The 12094-nt window shown below is 46.2% G+C and overlaps 1 protein-coding gene across 3 annotated transcripts in view; it reads right to left on the minus strand.

Moving 5' to 3' along the window:
* The window catches only part of ANKS3 (ankyrin repeat and sterile alpha motif domain containing 3), a 26400-nt gene extending 14450 nt beyond the window's left edge, over window positions 1–11950 (minus strand). For all 3 annotated transcript variants that reach the window (XM_032461087.1, XM_032461086.1, XM_032461085.1), the window contains exons 1-5: window positions 11812–11950; window positions 8829–9219; window positions 6450–6648; window positions 6132–6253; window positions 4988–5069 (exon numbers count right to left, since the gene is read on the minus strand). In XM_032461087.1, coding sequence (XP_032316978.1) covers window positions 4988–5069; window positions 6132–6253; window positions 6450–6648; window positions 8829–8998 — 573 coding nt within the window. In that variant the 5' untranslated portion in view covers window positions 8999–9219; window positions 11812–11950. The remainder of the gene's footprint in view (window positions 1–4987; window positions 5070–6131; window positions 6254–6449; window positions 6649–8828; window positions 9220–11811) is intronic.
* Window positions 11951–12094: the final 144 nt, after the last annotated feature.

Raw genomic sequence — 12094 nt, forward strand, 5'->3', positions numbered from 1 at the left:
ATTTGTTTACTTTTGCTTTTATTTCTACTGCTTGGGTCGACTGCCCTAGGAGAACACTGCTACACTTTGTATCAGAGCATGTTTTGCCGATGTTCTCTTCTGGGGGGTTTATGGTGTCTTGTCTTATGTTTAAGTCTTTAAGCTATTTTGAGTTTATTTTTGTGTATGGTGTGAGGGAGTGTTCTAGCTTCATTTATGTGTATGTGGCTGTCCAGTTTTTCCAACACCACCTGCTGAAGAGACTGTCTTTTCTCCATTGTATATTCTTGCTTCCTTTGTTGAAGATTAAATGACCATAGGTGTGTGGGTTTCTTTCTGGGCTCTCTATTCTGTTCCATTGATCCATGTGTCTGTTTTTGTGCCAATATCACTCTGTATTCATTGCTGTAGCTCTGTAGTAGTCTCTGAAGTCTGTATATATAGAGATTTATATCTGTATGAGACGATGGAGGTAAACTCAACTTACTGTGGCAAGCATTTCACAATATACTTAGGTCAAATAATTATGCTGTACACACCAAACTTAAACAGTGATGTATGTCAATCTTATCTCAATAAAACTGGAAAAAAAAAAGATAATTTCTAGTTTCAGTTTGATAGAAGGACCCAAAGGTTTCAGCCAGAACAAACAAAACCATCTTTACTGAAGGATTTTAAGTAGTATTTATTTTTAAGCCTGGAAGACTTCAACTTAAGATGATACTGGGGGGGGGGGGGGGCAGTAAACACGATTCCTTAGTAAGAAATGAGGGAGAAAACAGAACTGACGACAAGAAGGTCCCTGAGGAAGGAAATATTAGCATTTCTGTCTATTTATCCTTTAATTTTTTTTCTATTTTTCTTCCCATTTTATAAGGTATATCATTTATTACTAGAGAAGAACATGATGAGAATTCATTTTAACTGACAGGAAAGTGGGACACAGAGGTGTGAGACCATGGACCAGCGCGGCGGGGGCGCACTCCCCGTGAGGAGGCCACAGCTCCCTTCTAGGAGAGTTTCAGCCCACCCTGCCCCAACTGAGCTTGGGGCCTGGTCCCCCTGGGACGAGGGAGACGGGGTGTGCAGGAAGCAGCCACAGCCCTTTCCTCCCCTGGGAAGAGCATGGGCGTCCGGCCTTATCCAGTTCTCTACCTCACACGTGGAGCCTGGCTCTGGGGCTGGGTCAGGGACCCACCCCACCCCTCTGGCTCCCTGGGGTCCACCCACGACTGAGCACAGGAAATCTGCAGGGAATGAGGAGCACCCACACTGGGCTAGCCAGGCGGCCTCCCAGAACTGAACACCTTGGCCCATTAGCCACACGCTCCAAGCCGTGCCCGTCGGCCCCTCAGCCTGAAAGCGACCCCCTAGAACTGACCAACACCTCCACTCCTGATGAGTGTGCTGGAGTAAGGGCTCACTGTTGATTCCCTGAGTTTGATACTGTATGTGATGATGAAAGAGGAAATCCTTGTTTTAAGAAACACATACTAAAGTATTTAGGGGGAAAAGGGCATTATGTCAGCAACTCACTTTCAAATGGTTCTAAAAACATAATATGTATGTAAGTAGAGACTAAGAAAGAAAATGAAGTGTAATGCTAACATCTGGGAAATCTAGTGAAGGTACACACATTCTTTGTACTATTTTGTAACATTTAAGTCTGGACTTATTTCAAAATTTTAAATTCAGAAAATTTTCCAAAAGAAATCCAGTATGACTTGTTTTCCCTCCATACAAGGTGCCCACACACCATCTCAGACCGCTCGGGGAGTAAAGGCACCAAATGAGGATGTAACCTGTATGGGAGACCAATGCTGTGAAGGCTCTGATTTTCTAATACTCTAGTAGTTTTTAAAAGGAGAGTGTAACTGTCCTTCTGATGTCCAGTTCTACCTAGAGGTTATGCTTTCACAGTCTGGGCTCCTACCCATCGACCTTGACCTTGTGCCATGTCTCAAGGAGGCTGAGTATGTGTGAGTGAAATTACTTTCAAAGAAAATTATTTTCAGAAAAGGAAGTCCAGATGGCCAATAAATACATGAAAAGATGCTCAACCTCACCAGAAATCAAGGAAAGGTAAAAATCAACAGGAGACCACTCATCTGACACCACGTTCCAGGGGTTTGGAGAGTACAGGAAATGAGTGCTATGTAAAATACCATCGGAAGAGTATGAGCTGGGACACCTATGGAGGAGAGCAAGGTGCACACTCTAGTGAAGATGCACCCACCCTACACACCCACAATTCTGTGCTGAAGAACACAACCTGACCTCCTGAAGAAATGCCTTCACGTGTGCTCTGGAGGACAGATAAAAAATGCCAACTGCAGCACTGTTAGGAATGGTAAAGTGGACACAACTCAAGTGTCTGCTGAAAGAAAAATGGAAAATATACTGTATTCCTACATTCAATAAATACAGAGCTGATAAATGAGTGAACTCATCTATAGGTACTGCACTTTACTGAATGACACGTACAGTCATTATATAAATATATCACTTATGTAAATCTTGAAGATATATAAAACAAGTCTATGTATTGTTTAAGGACACACAGCATGCGATGAAAGTATAAAGTGAGGATAAATCTTAGCAAGTTTCTCCTAGGGCAGTCTACCCAGGCAATAGAAATAAGAACAAAAATAAACAAATGGAACCTAGTTAAACTCATAAGCTTTTGCACAGCAAAGGAAACTATAAGCAAAACAAAATGACAACCTATGGAATGGAGAAAATATTTGCAAATGATGCGACTGACAAAGGCTTGATTTCCAGAATATATAAACAGCTCATACAACTTAATAACAACCCAATCAAAAAATAGGCAGAAGACCTAAACAAGCAATTCTCTAATGAAGACATACAAATGGCCAATAAGCAAATGAAAAAATGCTCAGTATCACTAATTATCAGAGAAATGCAAATCAAAACTATAATGAAGTATCACCTCACACCAGTCAGAATGGCCATCATTCAGAAGTCCATTAATGATAAATGCTGGAGATGGTGTGAAGCAAAGGGAACCTTCCTACACTGCTGGTGGAAATGTAGTTCGGTGCAGCCATTCTGGAAAATAGTATGGAGATTCCTCAAAAAATTAAAAATAGACTTACCATATGATCCAGCAACCCCACTCCTGGGCATATATCCAGAGGGAACTCTAATTTGAAAAGATACATGCACCCCAATGTTCACAGCAGCACTATTTACAATAGCCAAGATATGGAAGCAATTTAAATGTCCACTGACAGATGACTGGATAAAGAAGTTGTGGTATAGTTATACCACAGAATACTACTCAGCCATAAAAAGAATACAATAATGCCATTTGCAGCATGGATGGACCCAGAGATTGTCATTCTAAGTGAAGTAAGCCAGAAAGAGAAAGAAAAATACCATATGAGATCACTCATATGTGGAATTAAAAATAAATAAATAAAAGGCAAAAAAGGACACTATGAACTCACCTACAGAACAGAAACAGACTTGCAAATATAGCAAACAATTTTATGGTTACCAGGGAAAGGAGGTGGGAAGGGATAAATTTGGTAGCTTGAGATTTACAAATGTTAGTCACTATATATAAAAATAGATTTAAAAAAATTTCTTCTGTATAGCATAGGGAACTATGTTCAATATCTTGTAATAAGCTTGAATGAAAAAGAATATGAAAATGAATATATGTACGTATGTGCATGACTGGGACATTGAGCTGTACATCAGAAATTGACACATTGTAATTGACTATACTTCAATTGAAAAAGAAAAAGAAAGTAAAAAGTCAGGGAAAGGAAAGGTACAGACCAGCATCTGGATAGTGGTTACCTCTGGATTCATGTGGGTTACTTGTACTAGCATTATCTTCTGTACTATTCCAGGTATTTATAGTACTTCATAATTTCAGAGTCATAATTCTATTGCTGTGGACAAAGTTCAAGTTGGTACAAGTTGCTCTTTGTTTTTTGTCGGGGGAGTTATTTTTGGCTTGCAAACAACAGAAATTTATTTCTCAGAGTTCTGGAGGTTAGAAGTCTGAGATCAGGGTGCCAGCATGGTCAGGTTCTGGTGAGAACCATCTTTCAGGCCGATTTCTCATTGTGTCTTCATATGGTGGACAGAGGGCAAGAGAGCTCTCTGGGGTCCCTTTTAGAAGAGCACTAATCCCTTTTATAAGGACCCTCCAACTTACTCTTTGGATGGCAATTTGGCAACATCCATGTTAAAGCTATATTTAGGCTACATCCAAAATTCCCACCTTTAGTACCAAACTGTATAGACGTGGCCATACTTGTGTGGAGATGTTTGTGCACAGATACTCCGCACAGCACCGTGCATGATGGCAAACATGACCTGAGTCTATCTGCAGACCACTATGAAACAAACTGACTCATCCCTACAAGGGAACTGACTGGATTAACTATGGCATGGACTATACATGGAATACCGTACAAGGGTAAGATGTCTAGGGCATATTAAGTGATTTCTCAGAAGCTGCAGGGCAAATACACAGTAGAACCCCACTCTGTTCAAAACAAAAAGCCATGTGTTTACAGGTATATACAGAAATACTTTCTAAGTAGAAAACCCCCGAGTGTCTCTTTATCAACCAAGGGGGCATGTTGGGGAGGAACAGGGGTGGCTGGGGAAGGAAGGAAGAGTTCTGCCTTCTTATTCTACATACATTTTTTTAAGTGATGGATGATGAGTGCTATGTACTTTTTAAAAATATTTTTCCATACCTTTCAAATAATTGTATTTTCAAAATTCAAAAAAAAAATTTTCAAAAAGGAATAGATATCTATATTTACTCACCTCTGTACCCCTAATGCCTAAGCACCATTCACTACTTGGCATCAATAGATACTCAAGGAAATATACTGAATAAATGGATGAAGAGCAGTTATTTCCATGCAGGAGCAAATTCTGTTATAGTTTATACTTCAGTGATATGATTCCTCACTTGCTTTGACTAAATTATAAGGTAATAAACAGGGTCACTTACATGATTCAGAAAATACTGCACAATTATCTCATGTCCAGCGGCAGCTGCTTCCATCAAAGGGGTAAATCCATTTATCGGCTCCCTGCAAGATCGAGACTACAGTCATATCGGTGGCAGAGAGTTCTTCCAGGCAGAAGTAATCTGTCTCCCATCCTTGCGCCTTCTAAGCTGTCTCCACCTGCTACTGCCTGAATCTCCACTTAATCACAAGCAAAAAGCAGCTGTCACCCTTCCTGGCTCACAGACAGCTAGTGCCTCCTATCCACCTATCCAGAGTTCAACACCCTCTAGGAACTCTCCCCAAGGCTCCAGGGCTGACAAGCCACCCTGCCCTTACTACACCTAGTGTCTGAGGCTTGTTTTTTGTGCTTGGTTACAGTTAACTCAGCCCTGTCTTCAGAGTGCCTCCCAGTCTTCACTTGCTTCAGATCCAGAAGACAAGAATCAAGCTAACTACTGTTTTTATCTGTTCTAAGACCCACAGTTTTCACATTTTGGCATCGCTGAAGTCAGAACGTCAAAAAACGACTGGCACTTTAATCAGCAGCATTTTTTTCTTTCTTAGGGGCACGTGGCCCTACAGTGTGGTACAACAGATGACACCAGCTAGGGCAGTGGCAGGTGGATGCTGTGTTGGTACGTGCTTTGTTTGCTGAAAGAGGATTATTCATCAAGACATGCTTCAGACAAAAATGCTATTTCCAGCTTATAAAACTCATGACCGTTTTCAAAGTATTGCCTCATCTGAGACACACAGAAGGCAAGAAAGAGAAAGGATTTAGCACTTAACACATGTCAATTCAGTGTCACTTGCTAAGTCAGGCCCCTGGCACACAACAGGACATGTGATCCTTCTGACAGCTCTCTGACACAGGTACTTATGTACCTGTTTTCAGATAAAGAAATGAGGCACAGAGAGCTTCATGGGCTGCACCCCGTGTCACCTGACAGGTGCATGGAAAAGCCAGGACGATCCCTGTGCCTCCACGTCCGGGTGGGACTGTCGCCTCCGCCCCTTTGTCCTGATCTGTCAAACCGAGGTAGGGGCACCCTGCACTCTGGGCTTAGCTGCCTTGTCAATTGCCCTCCTCAGAGTCAGACGTGATTGCCCCCCTCCTCAGGCCACTTAAGACCTGGTAATCACCTCACATTGGCGTTCGCTCCACTGTCCAAAAGGAACTTGACCATCTGCTGGTGCCCAGCGCTGGTGCAATGGAAGAGGGCCGTCCAGCCCTGAATGTCCTTCATTTCTAGCTCAGCACCTTGCTTCAAGAGAACACAGAATGCTCGTTACGGCAGTGTCTCCTCTGGGTGGGGCAGGCGCCCTCCAGGCCGTCACGCTGGAAGAATGGAAGTGAGTATATGCGCACACGCATGCACACACTGTGGCCTACAGTGGTTCACGTCTCTGCAGAGCGGCCGGGGGCCCTCGGGTTTCTGGCCTGAGCCTCTTGTAGCTCACCTGGAGGAGGAAATAGGCGATGCTCTCGTTGCCACAGCTAGAAGCCAGCATCAGCGGAGTCTGCCCTTCCGGGGTCGGCACATTCACACTCACCCCTGCCTCGAGCAGCAGGTGCACGATGGTATCGTGTCCAATGTAGGAGGCATACATCAGCGGGGTCCAGCCACCACCATTCTTCTTATTCAAATCTAACTCTCTCCTAAACAAACGCAAGACATGCTAGACCTGCCAGCCATCTCACACGGGAGGTGTACCCAAGCCGGTGGCGAGGCCAGGCCGGGAGAAAGAGCTGGAAGGGCAGACAGGAAGCAGCACCCACCAGCCCAGGTGTCACGGGGGAGAGGAGATGGCTACATTTGCTGTGCAACTGCCTCTGCAAACACCTTTGAGTGTGTCTGCCTCCTCTGACTGCTGGTTCCCATCTGTGCCCTCCTCCTATCCCAAGGCTGCAATTCTCTTCTTTCTTCCCACCAGCTACATATATAGTTCCCAGCCAGGGGCGATTTTGCCCTCCAGGGGACAGTTGGCAGGGCCTGGAGACATTTTTGGTTGTCACAACTGGGAAGGAAAAGTGACTGGCATCTAGTGGGTGGAGGCCAGGGGTGGGCTCAACACCCCACAGTGCAAAGGATGGCCCCAGAACACAGAATGACCTGGCTCGGGCTGTCAGGAGTGCTGAGGCTGAGAAACGCTGACCTGGAGACTTGACTACCTTCCACCAACAGACCAGAGTCTGTGAGTCCGGTGCAAAGGGGAGAGGAAAGAGGAAGGGACTCAGATAACGGACAAGTCCCACTGAAAATGATTTCTCCTTTGCCCTCCACCATACAGAAACATTCTTGGAAAATCCATGACCAAAGAATCCTACCTTCCTCACTGATTTCCATTACAATTCAGGAAAAAAAAATGTGGGTTCCCCAACTAAGAGTCTGGGATCAGGGTACAGAAATAGCAACCCTCTCCAGAAGAATCCTGCCTGGTTCAGGCCCCAGCCTTTCCCCTTCCACAGTCCTCACCTCCAGCGGAGTTACCAAGTGACAACTGACCCCCACAGTTCAGGCCTGTTCCAGGTACGCACACTAAGCGACATCAGACGTTTATTTTCCATCTGTTAGCATGTTCTACACTGCTGCTGGCACTGGCCCACACAACCATTCTACAGGGCCTGACTCCACGCTGCAGAGGCCGCCACTGGCTGGGAGAGCCGTGTGGAGACCAGTTCATCCTCACTGCACCAACTCCACTGGTGGGACACAATTCCATGTGAACACAGAGAAGCCCACCCCTTGGCAGAGCACCTCTAGGGCTCTTACATGCCCCCTTCAGCTGAATCCTCCCTTCTGATGTGTCCAGCCCCTCCCCAGGTCCCAAGTGTGTGCTCACTGTGCACCAGCGTCCACAACCACAATCAGAACACAAACGCTGCCCCTCACCTTTGCAGAGCCATTCTGGACTGTGGGTTTTACTGCACACCCAAAGGCTTAACTGCCTGAGAATGCCAAAGGAGCAGGGCTACAGGTGATGACCCTGTCAGTGGGATGGGCTGCCTGCACATCCACTTGGTACAGGGGTACCAAGTGCACCTCTACTCAACTGGCCAGATATTTGTAAGTGATGGCTATGACCTAGGAACCAGAAACGGGGCTTCTACGAGGCTGTGCTTTGGCTCCCCAGACTGGAACTAGAAAAGGCCCAGGTAGGTATGAATGTAGGTTGTTTCTCCAAGTTACTAATGAGATGGTAATAGTGAGCACAAAGCGTGGTGGACAAAAGTGGGTGGAGATGAGAAGGCTGATCCCTTTTCAAAAATTACACTGAGCATCAAAAGTGTACTCTGAATAAGAAGGAGCTAAGGGCCACAGCCGAGGGCCTCTGCCATTGTATCAGGACATAACATGCACGTAAGAGCTGTAAAAACGGTTTATGGGTGGTTAGTGCAGTCCTCCAGGGGAGAGAAACCCCACCTCCTCTTCCACGGCAGAAGTCGGGGGGGGGGAGGTGTGAGGGATTAAAATGACCCCTCTGGGTAAAGAAGACTGGAGGGCATTGCTTTCCATCTTTATTTTTGTTTTCTTTCTCTGAGCATTTCTGTATTTAGGGAAAACCATAAAACTACCCTGGTTAAAGTTAAGCCTGAAATGAAAAGTTTCTAGCCTAAACGAAAAAAAGTTTAAGGCATCTTTTTCTTCCTAGGAATCAAAACAGCCTTCCTCATTGGCGTCTGGCATAAATTGTCATTGACAACTGGCCAAGAGGGGCAGCCATTATTCTAACCACGTGTTAAGAGGCCCCACTGGCTCTGACTGGTGGCTCTACCTGGGATCTGAACCACGGGGCTCAAAAATCCAAGAAGGAGGAACGTTTGCCGAGATCTCTTACCGCTGCACGCATTCTTTCACCACCTCATACTGGCCGATGGAAGCCGCCGTGTGAAGATCCAGAGGGACAGCCAGCTCCTCCCGGCTGACCTGCACCCCCCGCCCGTGCCACATGGACAGGCTGTGGTTCAGGAGCTCTGGCTCGCTGGCTTCGTCGCTGAGCTCCGACATCGCTATAGAGGGAGGCGCAGGGGTTGGGTAGGTCTCTCCCTCCTGGCTGTCCGGGGAGTGAAACAGGATGGTCACACTCCTGACTGTAGCGGGCGGCTACGTCACTGCCCTAGTGGGGCTGCCCAACGTAGCCAACTCCTGGAGCTGACGAGACCGCTTCCTTTCGTTAGATACTTTACGGTTGGGGCAGCTCCATCATGCTAAAACTGGTGAGCTTGTCACTAAGCAGAAAAAGAAGAACGCATATCATGAGTCATAAACTGTGGCGTATAGTTTCCTTCATCAATCCCCAGGACCGGTGTTCTAGAAAGGGAATCCTCCAGGAACTCAAGGAGCCTCACAACCTCTTGGATGGGCAGTAAAGAAAAGGTATTTTGGTCAGTGGACTAAATCAGCTCTTAGGTGTGGTGGGAAAGAATCCTGGATTTGGAATTAGATCAAAATTTAGCATCTCCAACCTAGATCCTCACTGTCTAATGGGGACATAGTATCTCAAAGGGCTGCTATTAAAAACATGGGAGATAATAACCTATAATGAAAAAAAAAATATATATATATGTACATGAGAGACTAACACAACATTGTATATCAACTATACTTCAATAAAAACATTTTTTAATTAAAAAAAATGGAAGAATGTATAAACAAACAGTGGCACATTCATACAAGGGAATGCTACTCAGCCATGAGCAGAAGGAATGAACAGCTGATACACACAACACATGAATGAATTTCAAACGCACTGTGCGAAGTGGAAGAAGCCAGACTCAAATGCTACCTTCTGTATGATTCCATTTATAGGACTTTCTAGAAAAAATAGAACTAAAGGGTGGAGGACAGATCAGTGATAGTAGGGGCTCAGGGTGGGGGAACCACAATGGTATAAGAGGCAGTTTGGGGGTGATGGACTTGTTCAATGGACTTCTTCAATCTCATTTGGTGGATACAGGACTCTACCTATTTATCAAAATTCATAGACCTGAACATCAAAATGAGTTACTTCTATTGTACATATATTTTAAAAACAAATTTTGAAAAAAATGAAAACAACAGCATAGAAACCAGGATGTTCAGTGAAGGTTAATTGACTAGGAATCCACCTATGACCCCCTTGAAAGTGGGGGGGATGGGGGAATGAGACAGACTGGTAAATTTGTGGGGTGACACTTTCCTTGAGATGGAACAACAAGCACTAGGATGAAGAGCACTTCATTCTGGGAATACTAAGCAATCAAGCCCAAGTCATCAGCTGCCTAGTAGAACCCTTAGTCCAGAATGTGACACATTTATCTGACACATTTTGGACATCTGTCTCCTATTCTACTCTGGGTGGGAAAGAACAAGGATGCAAGGGCAGAAAAGGAAGAGAAGGAGAAAACAAAGAAAGCCACATCCAGTTCAGACAGCCTGAAGGTTCTAGAGTGACTCACAGGTGCTATCAGCACCTCAGTCTCTCCTAAAGAAGGCTTCCAAGCCCCAGGTGACAGCCAAGATGGCCAAACAACAAACAAGCCACCAATCAGTGGGATAAAGAATCTGTTCTATTACTACATGTAAAACAGATAAACAACAAGGACCTACTGCACAGCACACGGAACTATATTCAATTTCTTGTAATGAGCTGTAATGGAAAAGAAATTGAAAAAATATATATGTATGTATATGTATAACTGAATGGCTTTGCTGTACACCTGAAACATTGTAAATCAACTACATTTCAATGAAAAAATAAGAATTACAAAAAAAAAAAAAAAAAAGAAAATGTGTTAGCCCTTGCCCAGAATATGTGTATATGTGAGGGATCCTGTAGTTCAGCGCCAAAGCTCTGCTTCCTGAAACCACCTCCCACACTGGCAGGGCCTGAGATCAACCAGCTTTCTCACTTTGCAGGGGGGAACCTCTAACCTGAACAGTCCTGGTGGGCACAGAGCCTTGACAGGAATCCAAACAAGCTGAGTGTCAGTTCAGCTCCCCTTTTAATACACCCCTCAAGTCTTCTTTGGGTGTATCTCTTCTACTCCGAATTCCTCCTCCATGATGGGGCCCATGTTATCTCTCCTTTCATTGGAGGCTCACTTGTCTGACACTCTGCAGAGCTATGAGGGGCAATCAGAACCAGACTCCCACTCAAGGGGCCCATGGAGGGAGAACGCAGATGCCAAGGACCCAGGAAGCTATTACTTCCTTTATCACGTGCCACGTGCCAGACGCTCTTCAATGATGGGTATTCGTTATGAACAAAATGATAATGTTCACTCACACACTCACGCACATATCACGGTATACTTGTAGAAAATGTCTTTTGCTTATCGCTACAGGACTTATCTTCAGGAAGAGGCACTAGGAATTCGATCTTTTAATTTCCATTCTACCTTTGTGTTCTGACCGTTCTATAAAATGCAAATTATCCGTTACTTTTAAAATAAACAAAAAAATTAAACTTAAAAATAAAAATGATATCGGTGGTCGACAGTCACGCCCCCAGGGAGGAGTTCTGTAAAAGCCCGAGGGCACCCCGTCCCGCCCCTGGGCGTGGGCCTTCCCCGGGGACCGGAGTATTTTCCCAACCTCGTTCTCAGGCTCCGGGGAGGGTAACCTAGGGAACCACCCGAGCACCTACGGCACTGACGTCCGTTGGCGCCTCCTCCCAGTAATCCTACACTGCACGTGGCTTTCTGCTCCCAGCTCCTCAGCCGCAAAGCGGAAGCTCGGAGTCGTAAATTCACGCGGCGAGCCAGCCGCACGGCTGGGACGCCCCGGGGGCGGGCAGCAGGTGCCGGCACCAAGCGGGGCCGGGCCGCCGCGGAGCCTACCTGCGCTGGGCCTCAGGCCCCAGGCCGCCCTGGGGCCGCCGCCAACGCCGCCAGGCCGTGGCCGCTTGCCGCTGGGCTCCCTCAGCCGTGTCCGCCCGGGCTCCCTCCGCGCGGGCCGTCGCCACAGCGCGCGACCCCGCGGCCCCGCTCCCGCCCCGGAAGTGGTTGCGGGAGGCGCGGAGCACGCCGGGACGCTCGCAGGTCCCCGGGGCTGCTCCCGGCGCTGTGGAATTAGTTTGTCCCGCACCCGGACCTTCCGGTCAGCTCGCCCGGCTCGCTGTGT

The sequence above is a fragment of the Camelus ferus genome, chromosome 18 (genome assembly GCF_009834535.1).
Source record: "Camelus ferus isolate YT-003-E chromosome 18, BCGSAC_Cfer_1.0, whole genome shotgun sequence".
In the NCBI taxonomy this organism is placed as follows: domain Eukaryota; kingdom Metazoa; phylum Chordata; class Mammalia; order Artiodactyla; family Camelidae; genus Camelus; species Camelus ferus.